Genomic DNA, 26,194 nt, shown 5'->3' with positions numbered 1-26,194 from the left:
GTCGGTAGACAACATTTGGAATAAATTGTGTATGAAAATTGTCCACTTGACAGATAATGGAAATTTGAGTTCAGTGCTCCAGTCTTTGTCCTGGGCTGCTTCCAAAGTCGTTTGTATTTAAAAATAAATGAGCAGAAGGGATGCTTTATAGTGATGTTCACCAACTCTCCCAGCTCCACAGGAGAAACACTGCCTGATTCTTCTGCGGGGGTGGAGTTGGGGTTTTGTGTGTGTGTGTGTGTGTGTGTGTGTGTGTGTGTTTAGATTTTAGAACTGTGTAAAGGACTTTACTGAAAGCTCAACCAAACAGTATATAATGCTGATACAAATAGAGCGTTAGGCATGCCTTTCTTCAATATAGCCTTCTTTTGAGTACTATCGCGGTTGTTCAAAAGCAGCCCTGAGCTTAAACATCAAAGTATATCCATGCACCTGTGCTTCTGATCTAATATTTTGCATTTAAAAACTCTGCAGAGGGAGAGAAGCAATATTTCAACATTAGTAGCTTTATTGAAAAAAAACCCCAACTCACGCTGCTATTTCAGAAATTGTTAAAAATGTCCTTACTTAATATTCAACACTTTATTAATGGAAAAACACTCAACGATACTTTCATTATCCCCTGCTCTGAGCAACCCCTGGCCTTGCTAGCACCCGTTTCCTCCCTCATCTATTTAAAATAGAGTCTCTGAGATCATTTTCTTGATTCATTGGTGTGATGACATCAGACCTTTGAACTCCTCTACCAGCTCAGTCTTGAAAAGCACAGAAGCATTTGTGTCAGAAGCTGGTTCATGGAGGGAGGAGCAGGGTGTTCCTCACATTACCCTGAAGCATTCAGCAGCTGTGGCCTGAAAAAGAGAAACAGCAGAAGTTCCCCTGTTGTAAAGGTCCTTTTAGGTGAAAAGAGAAAAGTGGAAAGGGAAGGACCACTACAAAAAAAGAAGTCCCCGTGGAGTCAGAGTGGCAGATAGGCAAAGCCTAGCGTTCCCTGGACAATTTTCCATCTCATTCCTTTTCCCCACCACTTTATAGCAAGCTGCAGGCAGCCTCCGTTCTTCCCTGACACTCCTTGACAGGAGTGGAGCAGATCAGAGCACTGAATTCAAATTTCAGTTACCTGCCAAGTGGACAACTTTCATCTACAATTTATTCCAAATGATACGTACTGATTCTTAATTCAGAATTTTTGCTGCTGCTCTAAGCAGAAAAAAGTATCTGTGAAAGAGAATCCTTTTTGCAAAGAAAACTGATCAGTTTTTGACAAAATGATTCTGACATATCAGTTAATTTGTAACTTAATCAGTAATTTCTACATTTGTATCATTAAGAGATGTGTGACTTCCTCCCTTGCGTGATGCAATAAGGTCTCTTGTTATGAAGCACCTAAATCACCATCATTAATTATTAAATTCAAGCTGTGGTTGTCAAAGTGATCAAAGGACATTTTATGATGCATTATCCTAGCTCTGTTTTACATGTACATTTACTTGCTAATCTGCAAAGCTGAGTAGATTGGTCTCCCAAGTTATTAGTGTGAATTATTGATATCCTGATATCATTTTATTGTATCCTAGTATCAGATGCTTATGCCATTTGTGAATTAAGACGCAATTTAGTATCACTCATATTAGCCCAAATAGCTGACAGCAGTGAAACGAGGTTCATCTTCCCCAGTGTCATGGACTAGCAAGGAGCAGGAGGTGATGGAATATGAAGTGGGATTTAAGATAGCCTGTGTGTCTAGTCACAATCCCAGTGTGCTGTTGGGTCAACTTAGGAGGGGCAGCCAGAGTATATTAGGTTTCCTCTCTGGAGAGAGCAACAGTTTCAGGCTTCCGGCGAATGAAGTATACTTCCTTCCTTGTCTGGTCAGCTTGTGGCAAAGAAAGAATCATAGCTCTAGTCTTTCATTTGAGGAAAGAAGGGACTTTTTCTTTTTCCTTTTTCCTTTTTTTTTTTTTTCCAGTATGCCTTCTTTTCTTGTTTTCTCATGTGCCCCCACTCTGTACATCACAGATCCATTAAGTGTCTTGTGGCTGTCCTGGCCTTGTGGGCACTGCTAGCCCTCCCTGTCCCTGCCCTGGGGCCTCCCTCCCTCCCAGCCACGTTCAGCTTTACCCCGGGCTGTTAGTCCCTGCAGCGGTCCTGCCAGCTCCAGTCCTGCCCGTGCCTGGACATGGTCCCTCTGACCCTGACCCATAGGCACCTGGCCCCATCCCCATGATGGTGCCCAATGCCCGGGACTGGGGCTGCCCCCGGTGCCTTGCTCCCTTGGGGTGGTGGGATGGGCCCTGGCAACAGGGCCTGCCCCTGCTGCTATTGGGAGCCCCCAGCCCATGCAGCGCTCTGAGAGCAGACATGCGCTACTACTTGAGTGTGTTTCCTTACCAAAATAGAAGGAAAATGCAGTATTAATGCACATCACACTGGCCTCACTCACAATCTCTGAAGTTGTGTGACTGAAATATGAAAGTAAGAGCTAGTGATTGCACAGTGTTTTAATTACTGTTAAATTTTTTTGAGATGAGTGGCTGCAAAAACTGTCTATAATATTTGGTGGGTCATCAAGACATTCACATCCAGCAGTATTTAGAGTCAGTGATAAAATACTGTGGTAGAGTGCGGTAGAACGCTTAAGCATTTGTAATGGACTCTTCATTGTGGCACCTAAATGTACAGGATCTTATTCCTAAAGCCCATGAGATCTTCAAGTCGGGTGGCTTGATACTGAGCACCTTATGCCTACTCAAATGATGTCCATGAAAGCAAAGGGTCCTTGAAATCTTTCAGAGTGGTGCAGCAATAAAACATTATTAAAACTTTGGAGCAAGAGGGTAAAGCATGCATTTCGTTTTCCCAGTGGTGAAAGTACTGAAAGCGTGTGTTAACTAGCTGCACAAATTGTGTGCATTGATTCCCCCTGTTCTAAAACCAGAACTGATCTGTCTCTCTTTAGCATCTGAGTAGGGTAGAGCATTGTTTTTCATATTTGCATAGCTGTGCTCAGTACAGTCAAAAAGCTATTCAGTGCTACCACTCTTCAACTTTTCTTTTAATACTTGGAAATAGTGATTCAAATGTATGGCAGAAGAGTGTTTAAAATATTCAATTTCTAAAGTCCACTGGGTTCCAGCTTTCAAAGTACTAAGGATTTGCATTTGTTTTTTACTTCTGTGAAGGTGCAGGGTCCTCGGCACCTCTTCTATTAAAGCATGTTTGTTATTTTCAAAAGACGGAGACTCTGTTATTAGTGAACTGCCCGTGCGTCCTGCCTACACTTCGGCTTTAAGTGTTTTGGAAACTTTTTGTTTCCTGCATGTGCAATAGCTTGCTTTGGGAGCCATTCTAAGTTATATTTTAATTCTCTTCTTGATTACAGATTGACTTGGAGCCAGAAGGGAGAGTATATGTCATCATAGACCTTTCAGGATCATCAGGTGAAGGTAGGGACTTACAATATTTATCTTGTTCTTTCATGAATGGAATCTTCTGAGAGCCTCTATAATGGAGGTACTGGAGAAGGCACTCTGTGCCAATACCCTCTTACAGTGAACGCATTTTGATTAATGTGTCTATGAGTCAGTGAGCAGTTGCAAGACATCTTACCGCGTTAATCACTGATAGTAACAATACCAGCTAAAAGGATAATAACCAAAGGAGTGGAGATTAGAACTATTAAGTTGCAGAAGAAACATTCTGATTCTTATCTTTGAAAGAATGCTAACCACTATATAGGAAGAAATGGTGAGATGTCAAACAGAGGGGAAAAGAGCATATTTGCTTTTTAAAATTATCTTAATATTTGGTATTTTTCCACCAAATGTTTTCTTTTCCAAGTCAAGTAAGGAGCAGAGCATTATAATGATAAGAGATGTTTTCATATTTATGACCTAGTAGTTACATGTTGGAGAAAACCCAAGAAATAGGGAAGAAACATATTCATTAACTTCAGACATTTTCCTGCTGTTTCTAAGTGGGAGGAGAGTCAGGTGTTATATGGTATAAATACGGAATTTTATGAAGAAGCAAAGCTGTTGTATATCTTAATCATGCTCTTAATGATACCCTGACCTGCTGCAATAGACTGGATGGCTAGTTCTGGTTGATTGTTTTAAATGGTGTCCTCTGAGCCATAGGCTACTATGCCCAGTAGCTCACAGAGCTAAACAAGGTTATCACTGGTTCAGAGTACATAAGGAAGAATCATGTAAACCCTGACAGGAGCTGAAACAGAAAATGGAACAAAATGAAATTAATTTGCCTGGCATGGTTGAGAAACAGCAGAAGAATGTGTTTATCTTTCTGTTCTTCATAAAGATTGCTATGCTCTGACCAATTACTAATAGTAGCTTGCAAAAAACGCATATTGCACTAAATCCTGAATTTTAAAACAAAGCAAACCATTATTCAGACTTCATGTTATAGCCATGTGCCTGCATCAGACGTACTCTCCCTGTTTCTTCTTACTACATAAGAAGTAGTAGCCATCACTTCAACAGTAGTTTCTACATATCTTGCTAATTGCTGTGTCCAATTTGGAACTAAAAAATGAAGTGTTAGTTTGATTCTGTCATAGGGCAGGTAGATGTTCTTTAAGCTACCGCTTATAATTAATTGATCTCCAACCTAGTAGTGTTACTGTTCTATCCCAAGACGAGTTCTGGTGTGCAGGACTGTCAGAGGGCAGGAAAAATGGTGCTTTATTGTTTTTCAGAAGTCTCTAAGACTTTATAATGTTTTACACAGAAAGAAATTGGCTATGGTCACGTTTCCTGTGTTATGTGATGCATTAGCCTGTGGCCTGTGGAAGATGCTTGGAAAGAAATCTGCAAAACTAGAATTTGTGTTGCTACATTGGCATAGAAGGGGAGCATAAGAATAGGAGCGCTTGCAAGGAAATAGGCTCCTGAAGAAAACAGCTTAGGAAATGCTGTCTTAAGGGAAGGTCAAGAGACTTTGGTAGGGATAAATTTGGTAGAACCCTAGAGAAGTTGCTGGGCTTGAAAAATGCTATAGAACTCATATATTTTTTTAGAGCTTTCCCATGGACTTAAGTAACTATGGAAAAATGTTGTGTGGAAGTATTGCAAAATTCTCTAGGAAAGTTACATTTTCCTTCACAAGGGAAGCTGGACCAATTTTATTCAGAAGTCTATAAAGTTGTTTGATGATGTTTTGGTAGCACCATTGTGACATTCTGTTTGTAGAATCCTTTATTAGGGTTGAGACTAGCTAATTTTCGATGACGCTCCTCTAACTTCAGCTATCTTAAAGTGAAGCACCTAGTCTAACATAGTCACCATATGAGTCCTCCTGTAGTGAGCAGGGGCACTTAATCACCCATATATGTGTGTGTGTATATACACACACACAAATAGAATATACCCTTATAAGCATTTTAAGTATCTCAAGAAAGTTCATTGTACTCTACGTGCATTCATTGAATACAAAGAGCTTAGGATTGTGGTTAGACTAAATGCATGACTTTTGAGTGGCTAAAGTTGGTTGAGGTGATTCCTACTTTTGACCTAATTTTAGTTTTTGAACTTGTTTCCATTGTGAGTTATAACAGAATATATAGCATTCTTTTCATGCTGCATAAATCCTGATATAAAGCTGTGAGTTCCTTTTAAAAAATAAAAAATAAAGCAATCATATAAGGGTGTTTCATTTTAAGTTTTAGAAGTTTTTGGTAATAGTCTTCAAAAATTAGTGGTAACCAAGAGCTTGTTACTTCAGTCTATACAGGCAGAATTGCCTCTGAAGTGAGTTTTCATAACAGAGGAAGGTAATGTATTAACATATTGAAATCTAGATCTGCATCTAAACCCATCTCCATTCTACAAACCCACAGTTAGGGACTTCTACCATTGCCAAATAATTGTAATTCCCATAGGAAGCTGTACGAACCGCAAGCTGTCATCCAAAGTTGCCAAAGTACCAAGTGCATCAGAAAAGTCCTTACTGAGACTTAGGAAAGCCTGTAAATGCCTATTTGTTGAGTGCACAATATTCACCAACTTTAAGTGGGAATTAGGCACCCTAATTTAATTTGTGAATCCTGCTAGGCCTCTTTCTGAGCACTTAAGAGTTTAACTGCTTCTGTAAATGACCCTTAAACCTACCGGTGTGTTTAGGAGCCTGACCTTACCTGCTTTTGGGAATATTAGCTTGTATGGTAGGATCAAACAGATTGCACGTTCTCAGTAGTTGTCTGTTCAGTCTTTTAAGTCTCGTAATTTCATTACTTCACCTGTGATTCTAGAGCAAAAATAAAGTTGATAATTTACAAAAATAAAAATAATTGTAGCAAGAATTTTAATTGGAGGAAGCAATCATGTTACATGTTTCTCAGTATACTAGAAAGTCTGTCTCAGAATAGGCAATCAAAACATATCAGTCCCCAATATGCAGCATGTACTGGCCAATCAGTATTGTTATGTAGTTCTGTATAGTGAAAATTGGACTTGTTTCTTTCATGTGATAGACCCACATTTCTAATTTCTAATTGTCAGCAATCGGTAATGTAACTTCAAATCCTTTAGAAGTACCAAATAATTGAAGATTATCTAAATTCTATTTTTAGATATTCCATATCTAAATTCTATTTTGGCATCACTGACTTAAGAGTAGCTGAATCCATTTGTATGGGCAGAGAGCTTTATCCACTGTTAAATTACCTCTAAAAGGTATAAGTCCTAATTCTGCAAGTGAGCCCGTCTATGAGTAAATTGTTATATGCATGTTTACAATTTATATAAGGTCCTAAATAGTGAAAAATGAAGAAACATTCTCATTCACAGCATATTAATAATTTTAATAAGCCTTTTACTTGATGTGTAATGAAAAGTTGCTGCCATATACCTTTTAAAATTGAATTGTCCCTTAGGTCCAGCTGCCAGTTGGTTTATCCCTCTCTGCTACTTACGCTTGTATGGCAAAATAATGAAAACAGTTCACTGTTATAGTTTGGCTTCCTCAGCAGAAGTCCACAATTTCTTCTCTTCCTCCTCTTTACCACTCGTCTGAACTGACTCATTTGTGGACTTGCATCACTCCTGTGGCTTAGGTGTAAAGAAAGGATGGAAATATGTCAGATTACAAATGGAGGTAGAGAATATTTCTGTCAGTCCTTGTCATGTTTTTAGACTTATTGAGAGCCACCCCACCTATATCAATATCAGAATCTGGCGGATATTATTACATGGAACAATAGAAAAAAGGGTTGCTGGCTTTGCTACTTACAATTTTTCTCCCAGTCTAAAGACAAGCTAGAAATGCACGGGAGGTTATAGAGCTGTGTCAGCTTGCGTGCCGTTTTCTGCACTGAAATTTCCTCTCCGAGTAGCTTGGAGGAGAAGCTCTACTTCTGCAGCAGTAACACTGCAGTTGTGAGGAGGCAGCCTTGAAAGCCCGAGGCCTTAGGCTGCTCTCCACTGGATATCTTGCAGCATTGCCAAGAGTGGATAGTTTAAATCACAAGGTATTTGGATTTGTCCTGAAAAAATCATCTCCTGGAACTTGTTCTCATTCAGTTCTAGTCTTTGAAGTGGAAAACCATTGGAAATCACAAACACTGAAGTCTGAGAAGTGGGAAGAAAACTACATAAAAAGCCCTAGCAACAACAACAAACCCAGCAGAATCATTTTTATCAGCGCTTTTTTTAACTAATCCCATTTTGGAGCCTGCTTATAGCTTCTGGATGTTTGTTCTGCATTGAGAGGGAGGGTGAGAAACTATTGTCGCAGTCTGTTATAAATTCTGTAGTAGGAACAATCTAGCCCACATATTGAAGACAGAACGCTAAATGAACTGTTTATCACAGAGAAGGTGATGTTCTCAAATGTTAGGATTTCAGTTTTACTGCCAGCATTTGAACATCCTCATATTTATGCTTTCAAAACCAGTTCTGCAAAACACTCAGTATGCTTTGCTGCCTATGCGCCTAAGTCTTAGTTGCGAATCTTCATGTTGTTAGGCTTTTCTAAATGCTTCACTGAGGGCATCCATAATTTCTGTAGGTGAGAAAGTCAGATGTCTTGCCTTACTGCATGAGACAGCAAGTCCTTCTTTTCATAGATTCTGCGTAGATCTGGGTAATTCACAGTATGGACGGTGATGTAGGAAGAGGAGTGAGAGAAAACAGATGTCTTAAAATAGTTCAAAATGGAGAATTTCAAAAAGCATGTAGTCGATATTTCTATAACATGTGATTCAGGTCTCTATATTGTCTTTTCCAAAATTGATCTGCAAGGTTATTTACCTTCTATAAGGCTTCTTATTTAAAATGACACTATGTTTTCAGAATAAATATGCGCTTGTGTTTCCTGTGAATGAAAACAGCTGTGTCAGTGGAAACTTCCTAAATGTAGATGTATGCATATGTGCTAAGGTATCCGTTCACAGATTAAAATAAAATCAGTAAAGATCTCTTTATACAAACATTTGGTTATTCTTGTAATATTTTAATTGAATGTCTTAAGTATTGACAAATAATAACAACTAAGAACTTTAAAGGATAATTGAAAAACAAGTCTTTGCTGGCCAAACAGAAATATGAAGTTTCTGTAGAGCTGACGCAGCATTTAGTAGTATTAATTGGAATTTTTCTGTTAACTTCATTGAGCCATGTACTGTGCCACATGCAAGCATGTAGGATCTTTAAGAAGGCATAAACGTTTATGATAACTTGCTTTTGTCAGACCAGTTCAAAATATGGCTTGTCATTGTTACTCTTCTGGGACGTTTTGTCAAACTTGCAAAGCCCATAATCAGTCAATTCTGCTGTTAACCTAACATCTGATAACTTTATATAATTTCTTATTAGAAGAGTAAGATTTATAGTGGGCTACTGTTTGTAAGAAGTAATTGGCTTGGGAAAGGTCTGGCATATACATTCTCTACGAGTTTACTGACAAACTGGGTCTCATGTGTGCACTGGTTTTTATGTCTGCTGGGGCTGTGGTGAAGGGTATGTCTGTTGGTCTTTGCCTGGAAAGGAGGCTTCTTTAAGACATGCTGCCTTATTTATTTCTTTGATACTGGTCATTGTCCAAGGGCACATTGATTTTTCTATATTAATTCAGTGCTGCTGTAACATAGGCATTATATCTATGCTGAAATGTATTCATTGACTGTTTTATTGACCTACTTTGGCAGTACTTTTGATCTGGTTTAGTTAGTGCTTATAAAATTTTGTGAGTGAACTTTTCTAATGATTTCAAAAATGTTAAAGAGCTTCAGTGTAGTTGATCCAGATCCAAATGCAGTTTGAAAGTTTAAAACGTAACCAATACAATGACACAATGATTCAGTTGACAAACTTGGGTAACAGATGGCTTTCAAACTAATAAGAGGCAAATTACCCAAGGAATGATTAAAAATATTTTCACTAAAGTCAGTTAAATACAGACCGTGAAATACAGATGCCACTATATTTGAAAGCTTATGACCTCCTTGTAATCACAGATGTCTTATTTCTTTGGAATTATTGGCTTGTGTGTGACACAAATGTATACGGTTACTTATGGAAGTTTTATACCAACTTACAAATTAAATTACCATTTGCCTATGCAATGAATTGCAGAATGACCTTAACAAATGAAATAGTTTTTTCTAACTATGTTATTATAGGTAACCTGTAATAAAAATTTAAATAAGAACTATTCAAAACTTTTTCTACATAATATACCTAATCAGTTGTGGTGATTAATTATCATTGTTAGGTGCCCAAATTCATATTATGTAATTATCTTTTTATACAATTACAGATTCCTCACGTTAGAGTGGGCAGTTAAATTCCCATAAAATACCACAGCTCATGTTGTAGGTGGTAGGTACTGCAGAAACCTGCCTGTTGGAAGTTTTGCGTTATGTCTATAAATTATACAGTCACAAAAGATTACATCTTCTAACACATTCACCTATTCAGATTCATCTGCTGTACTTATGCTTCACAGGATGAAGAACTTAGGGTGATATTTTATGGTAAAGTCTTTTAGCTGAAGTCACGGCAATATTTCCTGAATACAAAACATTTTCTGTGAGGTGATTATTTGGCCTTTGGTGTTGAACTATCCAGTGAAGAAATCCTTAAAATAATTAGGCTATGTATTTAATACCTAAATAAAAATGTGATTCAGAAGAGGTTTCTCCTTTAGCTCATTTACCTGAAGGCTGTCAGTTCTGTAAACACAGATATTGCTGACATATATGTTACAGCACAAGTTCCATAGAAAAAAGGAAAATAAAGCGTCAGCAGAAGCAGGATATGTTGTTTTTGATGTCATTTGTGTTTCATATCTAAAAAATCTTTAACATAGATCCTGTTAATCAAGATAGCCACGGGATTTATTCTAGGCATCCAACTTCCATAGAAGAAATAGAACAGGAAGACTTGTATTTCTGTTCCAGGTTTAGCATCTTTTTGCAAAGTTCTGTTAGCAGAATGTGCCCTGCGGGTTGCAAACAGTCTCTGTGACTCCTCATGTATCCATTTGTCAGAGCTCCTGTTCCTTAGATTATTTTGTTGTCATCCTCATTAATTATGCTTGTTACGCTAAAAGGGCCTGGAAAATGAAATCTGGTTGTGGTAAGCACAGAGAACAGCAGAAGGTACATGCCTAGAAATTTCTAAGTCTAAGTAACACATATCCATGAACTAGACTTTTTGTTTGGTCGTCTTGGCAATCTACCATAGTGAAGAGAAGAGTTTTATTTCACTAACTTCTTTGATTCTTCTTTTGACGATTTCCTTAAATTATCTCTGATTGTTGCCATTTTGGGAATAGGCCAATTTATGGTGCTGTTGAAAGAGAACCTTTTGGAAAGCAATGGCAGCTAGCCCTGCTCTCAACCACGGGCCTCCAGCTACCAGAATGACAGAACTGGGATCTGTTGGCACTGTATTTGGTCATCCTCTGTTTGAGATGCAAGACTGCCTAGGATTGCGTTTGTTTTAGGAAGAATCCTAGTAGTGTCTACTGCAATGTAATTATTCTTTTTATTTGTTCTCTTCCATCCTGAGCATTCACATTGTGCAGTTTCACTGCAGGCTGACTATGCCTGAGTGCTGAAGAGCTGTGTGGTACCCGTGGGTTCCCTCAGGAGCTGAGTCTTTGCGCTGCCAGGCCATTGCGTCTGTGGCTCGTCTCATATAACCCTTTTCCTGCACGTATTCAAGTAGCAAAGTTAGGCAGGGAACTCGAATGTGACCTTTGCACTTTGCGTCAAGATGTACTAGGGGCTGACCCGCACACTGTGGAAGGGAAGACCTGAAAAATGATGCATTTATATCCTTTTCACTGTTGCCCACTATCAGGAGTGGGCTGTCACTGGGGATGTTAGTTATCTACTGTATACTAGTTCTTCATACATAAGGCTCAGTAAAGTATGGATACTGACTGAAGAGATTTATCAGAATCCTGTGAAGTCTCAATAAGTTATCCCTTCCCCACTTTGGTTCTTGGTCTTGCAGGGATAGTGTCCTCAGAAATAGTTGTCATTCTTTTAGCCAGTTATTTCCATCACTTCACTGCTTTGAATACACTGCATCAGTGGTAGTGCTGTGCTTACTCAGAACACTTTGAATGAGTTAAGGTTTAACATGTTTTGTTTCTACTTTGTGAGGGTTTTATTAATGTAACCATTCCTTCAGAGTTCGTCGCATGCTTTCTAGGCAGCCATCAGCTGCCGATCTTGGGGCACTCAATGGACTCTGAGAGGATGCTTGCATTTGTGCTGGATTTCTAGTATGTGTCTGGTAGCTAGACCCCACCTGAATATTTTTGCACTAGGTGGAGAGCAGCTCACCTAGACTCAGTAGCATAACCAAACTCAGCAAATGACATGCTGTTTACACTTTTAGACTGAAGGCTGGGGCTTCTTCCAAGAGTTCAAATAGTCTGAAGCTATCTGAATAGGACAGTGCTGAGCTGCTAGTGCTAAATCAGATGTTTTCTGCCTGCAGTCACTTGTCTCAGGTGTGGTTTAAGAGTTAGAGCTCTTTCACAAGTACAGCTCCCCCTGAAAGTTCCCAGGAATGTTGTAAGCTCAGGGATATACAGTTGGCAGTGTCCGTATCGTATACCTTTCCTCCCTTCCTGATGTAAAGCAGATTATCCAGCCAGAAGAAACCAGGCACGCATTTGTTATTCTCCTCTGTCAGCCTCAGTAAGCTGGGCTCTGCTGCTTCTACAGGCCTGATCTGATGTTTTTATTCGTAGCTGGGGCAAAGGCGGAATACAGTTTTGTTTCCAGTTTGCCTGCTTTCCTCCTTTAGGAAGCTCCGTTGCTTCTTTGCTTTCACAGGACAACTGCAAGCAGTAGTATGTGAGCCAACTTCAAACGTAACCAGAATCTTTGTTTTCAAATTTTGTTATGGAGTTTATCAAGTGAGAACCTATTTCCTTTATAGGTTTGGTTTTATGTAGGTAGAGGGTTTAGGCATTTATATTTTTTGTCCATTCAGCTTTTCAGTTCTTTTGCACCAAAAGCTCAGAGCTCATTCACGCCACAAGAGGGGGAAAAAAAGATAAAATAAAAAAAAGAAGCTTAAACTGATTTGTAGAGTTTGCTTTCTGCTTCACCTTTGTTTTATCCTCTTAGGAGGGTTAATTCATATCTATTTCTAATATGGCTCTTCTCTTGGGTCGTCTTTGATTTAATCTTAAAATACTTCAGTGCTGAAGGGTGGATGCTTATCTCAAGAATGAAAATATCCTTCTAGGTTTCTCTCTTTTTTCCTTAGATCTATTCATCTATTTTGTGACCATATTTACAACTAGAAGAAATCTTTGCCCATTCAGATTTTGAGTTTCTAGCTAAGAATTTTAAATTGGCTTTGGGTTGTGGTTTGTCACTAGATTTAATGTTAGCCAAAGAGAAGATTCTACAGTTGTTACAGATGCAGCATCTGCATTTGTTCTAATATGGAAACGTTAAGACTATCATGCTCAACTAGACAACTCTTTTCTTATCTCAGATGACCAATTTTAGTCTCTGTTTTTCCAGATCTGTTAAAATAAGTTAATGTCTGTGTATATTGAATCTCTGTAACACTTCTGGCACTAGTGCAGATTTACTAGGTGATGTGTTCTTACTGAGATAGAATTTCACATGTTGGTATTATGTCATCTGAAAGCAAATATTTGTGCTTTGTTACCCAAAAACCAGTAACTGAAAAGCATGAAAACACTTTGCACATGCAAGTTAGGCCGGCTTCAGTAATGGCACAGACATTTGGTTAGGAAAATAAATCTTGCAGGCTAACAGTTGAAACTGGGATTTTTTTTTTTTTGTATGGAAACACAAATGAGAATTTGATGGCAATTCAGTCTGTCCAGTTTGGTGCATTATACTTCTAAAATGCCCAGCTCTGTGAAAAGGCTCTCCAAAGGTTGTTTATATAATTCTGATTTTGTGTGGCAAATGCCTTTGTAACGAACATCTCTCCATGGATTTATAGCCATCCCTTGGATTATATCCAGTTAGCTGATGGAACATCTGGTAAGCGTTGTGTGTTTGTAATAAGCCCTTGCTGCTTAAAGCTGGCTCAGGCTTTTCAGGCAAAGATCAATGACCTTTTCTTGGCAGGCTTCTAGCTGTTTGCCAAAACAAGTGTTTCACAGGGAGCAAGTCACTGGTAGAAGATTTGGTTTAAAGGGGCCTTTGTATTGTACTGTAAGAGTTTGTAGTTATTTAAGAAAAATTGCATTAGACTGCAATAGAAAAGTAATGAAACCCACATACATATCACATTTCAAATTGTGGTGTGTCTCTTTTGCTCAATTTATACAGTATATACTGATTTCAGTATCTTTTTCTAACAGAATTATGCAAGGAATACTCATGCTTAACATTACCCTTGCATGTGCTTAGCATGTTTTTGAAGAAAACTGGCAAAAAGTATCAGAGTACTTGAAACTTTATTGGTGGTTGCATAACTATGTAAAACAAACTAAGAGAGAGATTTAGGATGAAACATATTTTTTCAGATTCTATTTATGGCTGACTATTTCATAGTATGAGACACAGTAAATGGAAGTTAATCCACCACTCTATAGCATGATATATTATGTGAAAAAGACATTAATATTATAGTTTATATATTTTTTATGATTTCTGTATTGGTTTTTCTTGCAGTTCATAAAATAGATAAATTTCACTCTGTTATGGTTTGTGTTGGTTATACATTTTAATTTGAATTTTTTCTTTGCTACAGTAACATGCTCTTAATTGATTTGTGCCTTCCTCACCCTCTTACTCTCCAATAATAGGCAAGTCTGTTTACTGAGTACTATTGAGGAAAAAAGTCTCAATGCAGTGCATTTCCATTAACTGATCAGGGGATAAGTAGATGAGATAATGCACACGTTGAAGATGGTTCTAACCATACTTTTGGCTCGCAGGAGTCTTTCACACGTCAGTTTTGGGGTTTGGTTGAGCTCAACGTAGTTAATTTTGCAAATAGCCTCAGTCTTTAAGATGTTATGTACCAACAGCCTGTACAATTTTCTTAAAACAACACTGGAAGCTGGTAGTTCCAACACAGGTTCAAATGTTATTGAGAAGATTTTTTTATGTTGAGATGGCTTGCTGTTCTTATTATCCTAAGTCTGTTAAATAAAGTAGTTTTTTGGAGGTAATTTTGTCTTAAGGTGATTTAGAAGGCCCTGGCTGACTTCCTGCTTAGAGTAGACAAAAGATTAAATGATTAAAATTATAGAAGTCAGAACTGCTGGTTCAGACTAACGGCATTTTAAAAAGGTATGTTTTAGGTACATATTGTAGCATGTTCATTTGGGCTTAATGTAGTCTAAACTGAAAAGCAAATGGAAGGAGATGGAATAAAAATGTGAATAATTATTTATTTATTTTTGTCACTAGACCATACGCTTTCCTTCCGATATACTGCCCTATTCTGGGAGGTGCTGAGCACAGGCGGCTTTTATTGCCTGCAGCTAGAGTTGTAGTTCTGTCTTGTTGGAAATTCGGCGCTCAATGATTCGTCCTGCTGCACTGGAATGTATCACTCCGGTTGTGAAAATTTGGGGAGAGTTATTGTCTTCTGAAAGTCATTAACCAAATGTTTACTGCCTGCAGCAGAGCCTAAAAGTCTAATTCTATTCTTAAAATGAGTTCCACAGTAGTGTAAACAGATGGAGTCTCAGAAACTATGTTTTTTGAATTTAGGCGTAGAAGGTTAAAATATTTATGAGGACAGTTGGAAACAGAAAAGTCGATTTAGAAAAGTGCCTTATTAATAGAGGCTCAAAATCTATACATGGGTGTGTGTTTATTCTGGGAATCCATTGAAAATAAGCATGAAAGAAAGTATGATAGTATTTTAAGCAGAGGTAAATAGTTTTCTATGTTCTAAAATGTTTAGAAGAATCAAACATTTTGCTGGAAAGTACCACCTTAATTTCATAGTTGACAGTCTGAATTTCAAACTCTTAAACTTTTTAAAAAATAATAAGCAGATGTTCCAAAATGACAATCCCGTTAGCTGATTTGCCTCCGGATCTTAAATTATTTCAGTCTTTAGCACCTTGTCTTTAGGAAAAGGGAAAAATACTCAAAATCTGTACTGTGTAATAATTGAGTTTCAATGAAGATTTGAAAAAAGAAAAAGAAGAAAGCGCTTGAGAAAAGTTAATACATTATTTTGCCTTAACTTTTGTTTTGAGATTATACTTATGCAGTACAGTGAGTCTCCCAGGAATTGGAGACGCAAATATCAAAAGCTACAAATGGCATATCCTTGTCTTTGGTCAATGTAACCATCCTTAAAAGGGACTCTTGGACTGTATTTTACTACTGGCCATATAGTACTGTTAAATATGTGTGTTTCTTTATGCTTCTTATTGCGACTTCATTCTCTATATGGTTGGGGAGCGAAATAAATGATAGTTTGAGTATTTTATAAGTGAGTATTACTAGGTTAAGCAGATATAAATCTAAAAAATATTTTACCTTCGAAATAGGCAAAAAGAGCAGCAGATGAAAGAATAGTAGTCCTGTCACTGGTCAAAAGTTCTGTTGGCAGGCTATGGAGGTTACATCTGTATAGTAAGTAACTGATCACAATTTTTGTAATAGAAGTTGAATAATTGGTAGGCCTTCAGTCCATGATAGATCTTTAAGTTGACTAAATCTGTGGATTACATAATCCCACAATAAAATGCATTGGAACTTCGTTATCCCACAGTATAGAAGGGTTTTGTTTTTTTTCCACTCTAAAGATTTGCCTAATCATAGCATGTCTTTGGAAATGGCTCTATGAAGACATCTGCTCAGTGATGTTACTATGGCATTTATTCTTGCAGTACCACCAGAACATAGTATGGCTTGAGACTTGCTAATATTTCTTGCTTCTCCTCCCCGGGCCTGCCTGCCCCACCTTTGCACAGATCTAATTTGTCTGAAAGAATAGAAGTATTCTGGCAGACTGTTGTTGTGTGTAATAGCAATTACCTTTAAAATCATGAGGTAGAGAACATAGCTTTCAATGCAGTTCTCTTTCCGCTGCCACCTTTATCTCTTCTTCAGAATTCACTCTTTCCTTTTCTGTGCCAGAGCCTTTTGGTAAAGCAAAATTGCTTTGCTACTGCAAAAAACATTTTTTGGATATACAAATCACTAGCCAGAATGTGTTTGTTACTTGTAAGTTTAGGTTCTTTTTTTTTTTTTTTTAAAGAAAACTTTAGAGAAAGCAAGATGCAAGAAAGGTCAAGCTCTTTCATCATTCCTCAGGATTTTGGCAAGGCTTGTACTAAGGAAAGCATCAGAAGTTATAACTGAAGCCAAGATGAGATACTCTGACCTAAACATTACCTAGTCTTTTGTCTTTTTTCATGCTATGAATTTTAAATTGTTTTCATTATCGCTGCCATATTTCTTTAATGTTTTCTTCCAAGAAAGTGACTTGTATATCTTCAGGAACAGCTCTAATAAAATAAATGCCTGGTATGTTGGACTTTCAACTCTTACATGTAGTGTAGATCCTTGATTTCCCTTATGCAAACTCTGGGGTATATTTCCCAGAATTATATTTCTTGGACAAAATAATAAGTCTAAATCTGAGGAGCTGTAATAACTCCAGTTTGCACCAATGTGGCTCTTTCCTTCAAGATATAGCAGATCAGAAAATCTGATTTGTATAGCAGTATTGTAAAGGAACACGGAGAACTGTTCCCTTTCTGTTTCCTTCTCTATTTATAACTTCCAGTTCAGTACCAGGAAACTGTATCCTTCCAGTTAATTCCTAAACATATGCATGAAGGTTTTCTTCCTTATTAGATTCTTTGTTTAAAAAAAAAAAACTTAAATTACCACCTTTTTAAACTTGCTTATCCCATCGTCTTAGAAATCTACTTTGCTGTGAATGGTGCTGTTTAAAGGAAACCTCTCCCACTGCAATTCATGAATTTCTGTAGTAAGTAAAATATTACAGGATGCCAGTTCACCTCTGGCTAAAATACTGGGAGCAGCTGTACTTCTCTCTAGTCAGATCAATGTAATTGTTTCCGCTTACACATCAATACTATAAGGCAAGAAAGAATTAGAAGAAAAGAAATAATCTTTTTCCACTAAGGTTTCAGAAAAGTGTACCTGGGCAAAGATATAATCGCTTTCAGGATTAGGTGAGAATGCTTGAAGATGCAGCCTGGTCGTTATTAAAAGTATTCTGCAGTCTTTAACTACTGGACTGCAAATAACTGAAGCTGTACTGTTTTCTCGTTTTGAAAGAGTGCCCATGGAACCATGCAGTTCTTCCAGTAATCCTTCCTATGCAAGGATTTTTGAGGGTTTGTTAAAAACTGAATTACTACTGTTGGATTGTCTTCATGATATGAAGACAATTTCTGATTCAGATAGCAGACTGCTAAGATTAGGTTTGAGGCTCTCCGTAAGTAAAGAGTTCTTAATTTTACAAAAACAGTCCTGTGCGTTTCAATTGATTAATTGAACATGCAGTCCTACTTTTTACTTAATATTATAATCAAAAATAGAGATCACTTATTTTAGGGTTTTGTAAGTCTCGATGTGAGAATCACATAGAGTAGATACTGAAAGGAGGAAAAAAAGAAACCAAAAGGTCTCAGAGAAACTGAAAACAAAATGAATAAAATTTTAATATTGTTTGTTTTTAAACTTCAGCTGTTTGAGTTTATATCTGATTTACTTTGGTATTAGAGCAGCATGTGGGCAAAATACTTTTTTTTAAGTTGCTTTCAAGCACTTTAAAGTATTTCTAGAGAAAAATTACAGTTAAATCCTTAAATTCTTTATAATTTTATCTAATTCATTTGTTTGCATTCTATAATTACCTCAGGCTTTGCTACTATCCATAATAGCAAATATTTGTATTAGTGTCCTGTTTTCATATGTTTAGAATTTTCTGAATGTATAAAAAAATATTCTATTGAAAATTTCAAGACTGGTGCGAGTTTAGTACTTCAGGCAAGACAATATTATAGCTTTCAATGTCTGTAATTGAATTACTAATGAAACCATCTTATAGTAACATGTCTGAGGGTAGGATTATCTGGTTAAACCCAATAATTAGAAGCTGGAATGATCTGGAGTGATTTGTACATCTGTCATCTTGACTTTGGGCAGGATTTTTTTGTGTTTCAATATACTTTTCTAGAAGCTGAGAGTATTTCTGACAAGTGTGCTGCAAGGCTAATATTAATAAGTGGAAGTTATACTTGAGAGAAAGGGCTTGGTAAAGACTAGAAAAGGACTTGATGTTTAGATTTGTATCTTGTTTTCAATTAACTGCCTACTTTTCACTGAAAGGTAGTAGAAAGTAAACTCAATATGATGTAAAGCACCTAAATTTATTAAAATGCAATTTTTCCCTGTCCCAGAATCATAAAGAAACTTTGTGTTTTTTTAAGAAGCTACTTTTAATAAAAACTCTTTGCTGGCTGTAGTTATTAAATCAGATTAATCAAGATTTCATCTTGAAATTTGAAAAATTTTAAACTTTAGAGTCATAAATTGACTATAAGGAATAGACTTTCTCCTGAGGTACTGTGATGTAGCAGAATTCAAAATTTGTCTTCTGGTAGCAAAAACCAGAAAAAGTTGTAGGATTCTACTAATGACTTTCAGGATTTGAAAATAAAATCTTCATTTATAGGTTAAGGATGACTTTTTTTTTTTTTTAGTCTTCATTGTCAGAAACCATAAGTTTTATTCGCTCAGAGAAGGCTCTGTTATCTGACATCTATAAGATATTTTGGTTACTCTACTACTCTTGGCATGTTGCAGTTCTCAGAACCCATATCCCATATTCCTTATTTTGTCAAGATATTGCTTTTGAGGGGGTTTGATTGGGTTCATTTCTGAAGGAAACATGCATCACTGGAGCTTCATTAGCTTCTCTTAGGTAAGATTAAGCTTTTCCTCTGTCTGTACTTGCTTAAGCGTATGACTAAGTCACACAAAGAAAATGTATCTTGTTCTTCAAATGTTTTGCCTAATTTTGAGTAGGTGAAGGAGAAGAGGGAGAAAGCGAAGGAGAGCCCACATTCTCAGTAATTTATCTTGTTGCATATATTGTCTGAAGGTGAGTGTGCTCATAAACTTTCCACCTAAGATTGTCAAGGATTTGGCATATTGGGGTGTGATCTAGCTTTGCATGTCTCTCTGGTTTTGCAACACCGCAGTCCTTGTTGTTTAGAGTTTTCTAACCCACATTGCCCCGGAAAGGCTGACTTCAGATATGAACCACCAAAGAGCACAGGCCCGTATTTCTGTACCCTTCTCAAACTTTCGTATCTCATCTATATTCATGGCTGAAGTAGGCATCTGGGGAGTCGGTGCAAGTCTTCTATGGGTTGGACTGATCACCTAGGTAGTTTTTTTTTTTTTCCCTGACAAAGTAGGAATGGCAACTTAATGTAAGATTGAGAGTAGAAAATACAAACATCTCCTTCCTTCTGTGGCAGTCTTACTGCATCTATGCAAACCATGGAAAGTAATGGAGCACTGGATTTCTTTGCTCCTGAATTTGGAAAAGAGAGGCTTTAAGAAACCTGAAGTCATTTGCAAAAAACTTTGTGAAAAGCTGATGCCACTGTTACTGTGCAATATTTTCTACTGCTTTCTGTGTGATGTCAGTATGTTTCTAGGGAATGCAAGGCTGGTGATTCCTGTTGTGATACATAGTAATGCAAGTAGCTTTCCTTTGGTGTGTATATGGCAAGCATGCAGGCTGTAGCCTTTTTGTGTACTCAAAGCTCTCCAAGTAAAAGTTATATTGGAGGACTTGCATCTCTCTTCGTTTCTTTGCCCAAACTCTTTTAACCATCTAAAATATCAACATGAAACTATTTTGTTATCAAATTATTTTTCAGTTACAAATGCCCCATGTTGCTGAAATCCCAGCTGTCCTCTCTCAGCACTATATTTACGTAATAGTTTTTAAATGATTTGTTCTAGCAGTACTGCTACCTCTGAAGTTACCAGCATTAAAGTGCTGCACGGAACACTTACGAAATGCGTTGGATTTGCTGTAGCGCAGGTAAATCTGAAATTGTTGTGGCATTGCTGGTCTGAGAAAGTTTCGCTAATATGAGGCATGCAGTATTTCCTCTGTGATTGTAATGAAGCCAGCCCAGTTTCACTGGAACATTTTTACATCAGTAAGAGATTTGGAAGACCACATGGAAATACTCCGATCTTCCAGTTTCGTACCTGCAGTAGAGAGGCTAAGAACAGAATCCATCTTTAAACATCTGGAATCTATTTCTTCAGTTTGCTGGTTCTGATGTTGAGGGTTTTTTTAATGCATTCTTCTCCTCTCTCTTCTTGGGAGACATAGGGTTGGGTTTGTTATTAATTAGAAAATAGAAGTTTCTGTTCAAGATTACTCAGCTTATTAGAATAGAATTAAGTAATGGTGTTGCTAAAATTCAGTAAGATCTAAATTATATTACGAGTTTCCCATTCTTCTAGCCTGTCCCTCACCCAACTAAATCTTTTCCTTCTCTCCGTTTCTAGTCAACCTTCCTCAAATAACAGTTGAGTACTGACTTCATAGGTTGGTACACATTAATCATGGATGAGCTGTACTTAAGGTGCACTGTTAAAGTTAAGGTAATTCTTTTTTGAAATGATTATCTTATGGTGTTTTTAATATTGATACAATTTTTGGAAATTTACTGCTACTTTTGTGTTGCTGTGTAATCAATACATAATGACCTTCTGAAATGATAAGAAACACTCACAAAACGTCAGTAACTGTGATTAAAGGAGATGTTTTCATTTTGCTTTTTTTCTGTTTCACTGGCATATTAGGTTTTTTCCCTTTAGTGTTGTCTGGATAAGCACAATTGTATATGTTTAAGTCAGTTGCAAACTGTCAAAACATTAGTGTTATTCCACTCAACAGAAGTCTCGTTGTTGTTTCTTGAATTGTTCTCAGTAGTCTGGTAGGATTATGTTTTGAGTTTAGGTAAATTTTAATAAAATAATAGCCTCATTAGGTGTTAAAAAATACAGTGCTGAAGAACTCTCAGATAAACAAATGAGCCACATACTGTGGTTATTTGTATAACTTCAGCTTAGTCCAGTATGTCTGTGGAGCATCATGTTTCTTTTTTTGTTTAGTGTCTATTCTTGGTCACTCCTTCTAGAGAACCCAATGGAAAAGTTGCAGTAATTAGGTGAACAGTCTCTTGAGGCGAATTGCTCTCTGTAAAAAGCCATGTGGAGCTAAGACATTTCTTCCATTTTGTTCATCGATTTCACTGGGATTTAGCCACCTATCTCACTTAAATTCTTTTGCAAATCCCATCTGCTGCTATCTGTCTCTCTAGGCGCTAGAGACTTAATCTGTGCTGTGGCCCTTTGTTTGCACAGGGATGGATTATGTGCAGCTCTTCGCACCAGTGCATCTGACACGTGTCCTCTATTGCTCTGAATGCTACCCAGGGTTGTTTGATGCTTTATTACAATGGGAGGAAGAGAACAGATGACCATTAATCACATTGTTTGAATTGGGAACTTAGAGTCTAAGTCAAACTTCTTTTTCTCCCCCTTACTTTAAGGCTTGATCGAATTCATTATCCTGCTGGCTGGTCTGTAACCGCCTACCCTCACTTCCTGAGGAGCTTCTTATCCAGTCAAAAAGTATGTTACTTCCCCTTCCACTTCCTGCCAGTTTAATTTCCAGAAATGCAAGTAGGCCATTCCTGCTTGCATATTAGTATTTGGAGCTGTAATTTCCTGTAGATCCTTCCTACAGATATCTTTAAAGCCTACTGCAGTTAGGATAAATAAAAGCAGTTACACAGATGGTAGAATCAGTTGAACAGCCAAGTGGATTTTGCCCTTTGATTTGTCTTGGAGAAACCACAGAAATGTGTATTTGACTGGTTTGGGGGCAAGTGACTATTTTGGAGAGGCAGAGAAACTTGCTGAGTCCTGTTACTTAGAGAGTCCATTCTTCGTAGAACAAAGCACCGCAACGGTAATGTTTCTATTTGATCATAAGTATTAGGGATAAATTGACCTGCACTTATATGGCAATAATGAGGCATGGAGGTGCCAATCCAAAACACCAGTACTTGTATGTTTTGGATTTCAAAAGCTAAATAAAATCCCTAAAGAAAACTGAATAAATATAAGATAAGTGACAAAAGTATTTTCATAGAATTAATCTTTCTCTCCTGCTGTTAAAAGGGCATTCAGATCACAAAAGCAAAACAAAATTAACCTTACCATAGAAAAAATGGAAAAAGATAAGACATTTTAAGCATGAGACCAAAAAGTAGACTAACTCTGTCCCCTCAGTCAAAAGGAGAGTAATTGCTTACAAACCTTGAGGCAGAAGATATGATCTAGGACAAAAAGTTATACTTGGCACGGGAAAGACGCAGATTTTTCTCCTTCATTTTGTGTACTTGAACCAGGAGTACCTACAATTTTGATTTCCCCTAGATCCAGTCAATAGTGCCAACTTTAAGAAAACACCATCCTGACAAAGCTCTAAAAATCCAGAGTCAGGAGTTTTAAAAAAAATAATAATCAAGCTCTGCTCTAGGGCGAGACCCTCTTGGTGTCACCTGGGTCTTATTATCTAGCAACACACATACCCCCTAGTGAAAATGAAAGTTGGGATTCTCTTATTATGTATATGTGTGCTAAACTTCGAACAATTGCACATCAAATATCACATGCCTTGGAATAAAAATAGAAGTGTTAGCAAAAAAATCTATTGTACATTGTAATAATGCTCATCCTTTTCCTTTTCTATACTATTTGGTAGTCTGAGCTTTCTAAATTACGTTTCCTTCAGTGCATGCTCTTTCCTCATCCATAGTTGCTTTGCCCACTGTTTTTTCCCCCAAATACTTTTTCATTTAGTATTCTTCCCACCAAGGAAAAGGGTAACCGATAAACCCTATCATGTTTCCTGGACTTTGGAGGCAAGTGATTTAAGTTTTTCTGTCAATCTTCAGAGCAACTGAAGAGGGGTTCATAGCATGGTTACAGTCTGCTGTTGAGAGAATGGCACATGCATAGCAAAAGGCCACAAATCATGTTTCAGGTGGGAGTACCTTCCTTGCAGAAGGCTTGATTAGGCAAAGTAGAATGAGAAGGGCAGTCTGTGCGTGCAGTACTTCAGGGAGACTTGGTCTGCAACTGTGTCTGCTAGCTTCCTAATGCAATAATAGTATTTTTTTTTCATATTTTCATGTAACCAGAAGGTGGAATAAAACAGTGAAAGTTATGACTAGCTAAATTAGAAGTATGTAACAAGTTGTGGACAGAGAACATAGCCGTAGACATAAACATGTGCCATTCTTGACTTTGTAGGCTCCCAAAAAGAAATGCATTTCTTGGTTCTTGCTCAATATATAGGTCTAAATATTAATTTAGGAGATCATTAACAGTAGATATCCCATTCAAAGATAAACACAAGCCCGTGCTCCTTCTGCCTTTTCTTTGTGGCATGTGCCTCATTAGATAATGAGCCCTCGTGAGAGGGCTTCAGTGACTGATGTGCTATCCCCTGCCTCATTTGATACGAGATTGTTAACTGCTCGGACCTGGAAATCAGGAGAGATTGAGAGCTGTATGAGAGTTCAGGGTACGCTTTGGATTTTGGGGCAGGGAGTAACCAAAGTCTAGTCAGTAGAAGCTTTTTTGGCTACAGAAGTGATGCAAAGTGAAGTAATACCTATTTAGAAGTAACAATTGAACGCAGATATTTCCAATGCCATAGTATAAAGGGGAAGTAATCTGTAACTCCGTAGAACTTCTTGTGAGTGCCTGGAAAATGTGAGAATGTTTGATAAGTTGCGTGAGAAAAACTGATAGTTGCATTCCGATTTTCCTGAACATGTTAACAATCAGTAATGGATATAGTGGTACTGGTGTTTTTATTTATACTGACTGAGCGTGTATCTATGTCTTGTTCAAATCACTTAAGTTACTTATAGATGTAATTCCACATTATCATTATACCTGCTTGAGATCTTTCTAGTAATGATAAATTGTGGCACTTAACTCAAAAATGCTAGAATACAAAAAATTGCATATTACTAATTTTGTTGTTTTCAACTACCTGTTTCTGTTGTGCTGTGTTCTGATTTGGCTCTGTCTTGTACTTCACTGCCCTGGCCACATTCATCTTTATTTAAGTGAAGAATCTCTGAATAACTTATGTCCATCCCAGGTTTCCACTGCAGTTGATGACAAACCTGCCATGGGAGCAAAAGCACTTCCTTTGTTCAATATTGTTAAATTTTAGATGACTGCACTTCAATACTTAAATCAATGGCCTAATAACAAGACTGTTTGGTAAGACTGGGCTATCTGCTTTTGTTTCTCCTTTGTGTTTATGGCCTGGAAGTAATTGTTATACTGCTTGCGGCAAAAGCATAGAAATACACTACTTGGAAAAGAAAGAAAAGGCGAAAAGACAAATCAGAAGCCAGCTAACAGTTTTGGCAAGTCAGGAGTGTAAAAAGCTAGCTAAATCGAAGCAGCAACTGACTATACAGCAAAATATAATGTAAATGTTTGTAAGGCATTTTCAATATTTATCAAATCCATTTTCTGAGGCATGAAAACAATTGCTTTACAAACAAGCTGCAGAACTGTAGGAAATATAATTTAGAGCTTAGGATGTTATGTATATAATATATATAATGTTATATAAACTATAATCTTGACATTGTGATATTATTTCTTCTGCTAGCATAGTTGATGTCTTTTATATGGAGAACAGCCTGAGATTTCACGGGTACAGTAATGCCTGCTTTAATACAGCATTTCTTAGCTTCACAGAACATTAGACATGTTGGAAAACTAGTCTTTGCAACATCTTTAGAAGACGCATTTTTGCATGAGGGAAACTGAGGCAGAGAAGTTGTCATTTGTCAGACTGGGAGGATTGCAAGCTAGTCAGTTGGTCAATGTATACAGGATTCAGGAGGTTGCCTCAGCAAAAAAGACATTTCTGACTTTGGGCAAGTCACTGATTTGGCCCATTCAATCCTCTTTGTGTATAAACACCGTTTTGTTATTACATAAAATTGTCAGGGGGAAAAAATACTTCAAAGATCCAGAATCAAGCGAATAGGAATATGAAGAGACTGGTGCATGTTTGAGTTAAGATTAGTTCTGTGCTGCCAACCCTGAACTCAGTCAGGCATTATCAAAAAAAAAAAAAAAAAAAAAGGCTGTATAAAGCTAGAAGATGCTACCTGATGACTGTCTCTTACATTCTTTTTTTCTTAACAAGAAAGTGCTTCGCTGATTCTGGAAGAAAACATCATATGGATGTAGATGTTTCTGTTTTTATTCCTTTCTTTTCCAATTCAGTACTGTAGAGCCTACAGCTAGTAGAGAAGGCTTTATATTTTGCCTTAGACCATCTAACTGTGGGCAGATTTTTGAGGCAGAGTTGCTTCCTGGGAACTAGGCATTGAAGCTTAGGATGAGGTTCCTAAAAGAGGGGGATAGTCTACATGCTATCTATTACATGAATGTTTCTTTACTGAATTATCTCTAATTAAAAAGTAATAATTTATGCAATTCAGAAATTAGCATTTTTAAATTGATTACATAATATATTTACTTTGTCCTTCTGTCAGTTTAGAGGAAAAGCTATTGGTCCAGATTCAGTCTTACTTTACTTCCTTTTCCTGTTAGGCTGTTGAC

At 37.3% G+C, this 26,194-nt stretch overlaps 1 protein-coding gene across 1 annotated transcript in view; it reads left to right on the top strand.

Annotated features, from left to right (window-relative positions):
* Positions 1 to 26,194, top strand: part of PRKCE (protein kinase C epsilon) — a 305,131-nt gene that overhangs the window by 100,386 nt on the left and 178,551 nt on the right. The window contains exon 2 of the mRNA XM_009676282.2: positions 3,383 to 3,446. Within this exon, the coding sequence (XP_009674577.1) occupies positions 3,383 to 3,446 (64 nt within the window). The remainder of the gene's footprint in view (positions 1 to 3,382; positions 3,447 to 26,194) is intronic.

Source organism: Struthio camelus, chromosome 3, assembly GCF_040807025.1.
Source record: "Struthio camelus isolate bStrCam1 chromosome 3, bStrCam1.hap1, whole genome shotgun sequence".
In the NCBI taxonomy this organism is placed as follows: Eukaryota; Metazoa; Chordata; class Aves; order Struthioniformes; family Struthionidae; genus Struthio; species Struthio camelus.
This window is presented reverse-complemented; position numbering and strand designations above follow the sequence as displayed.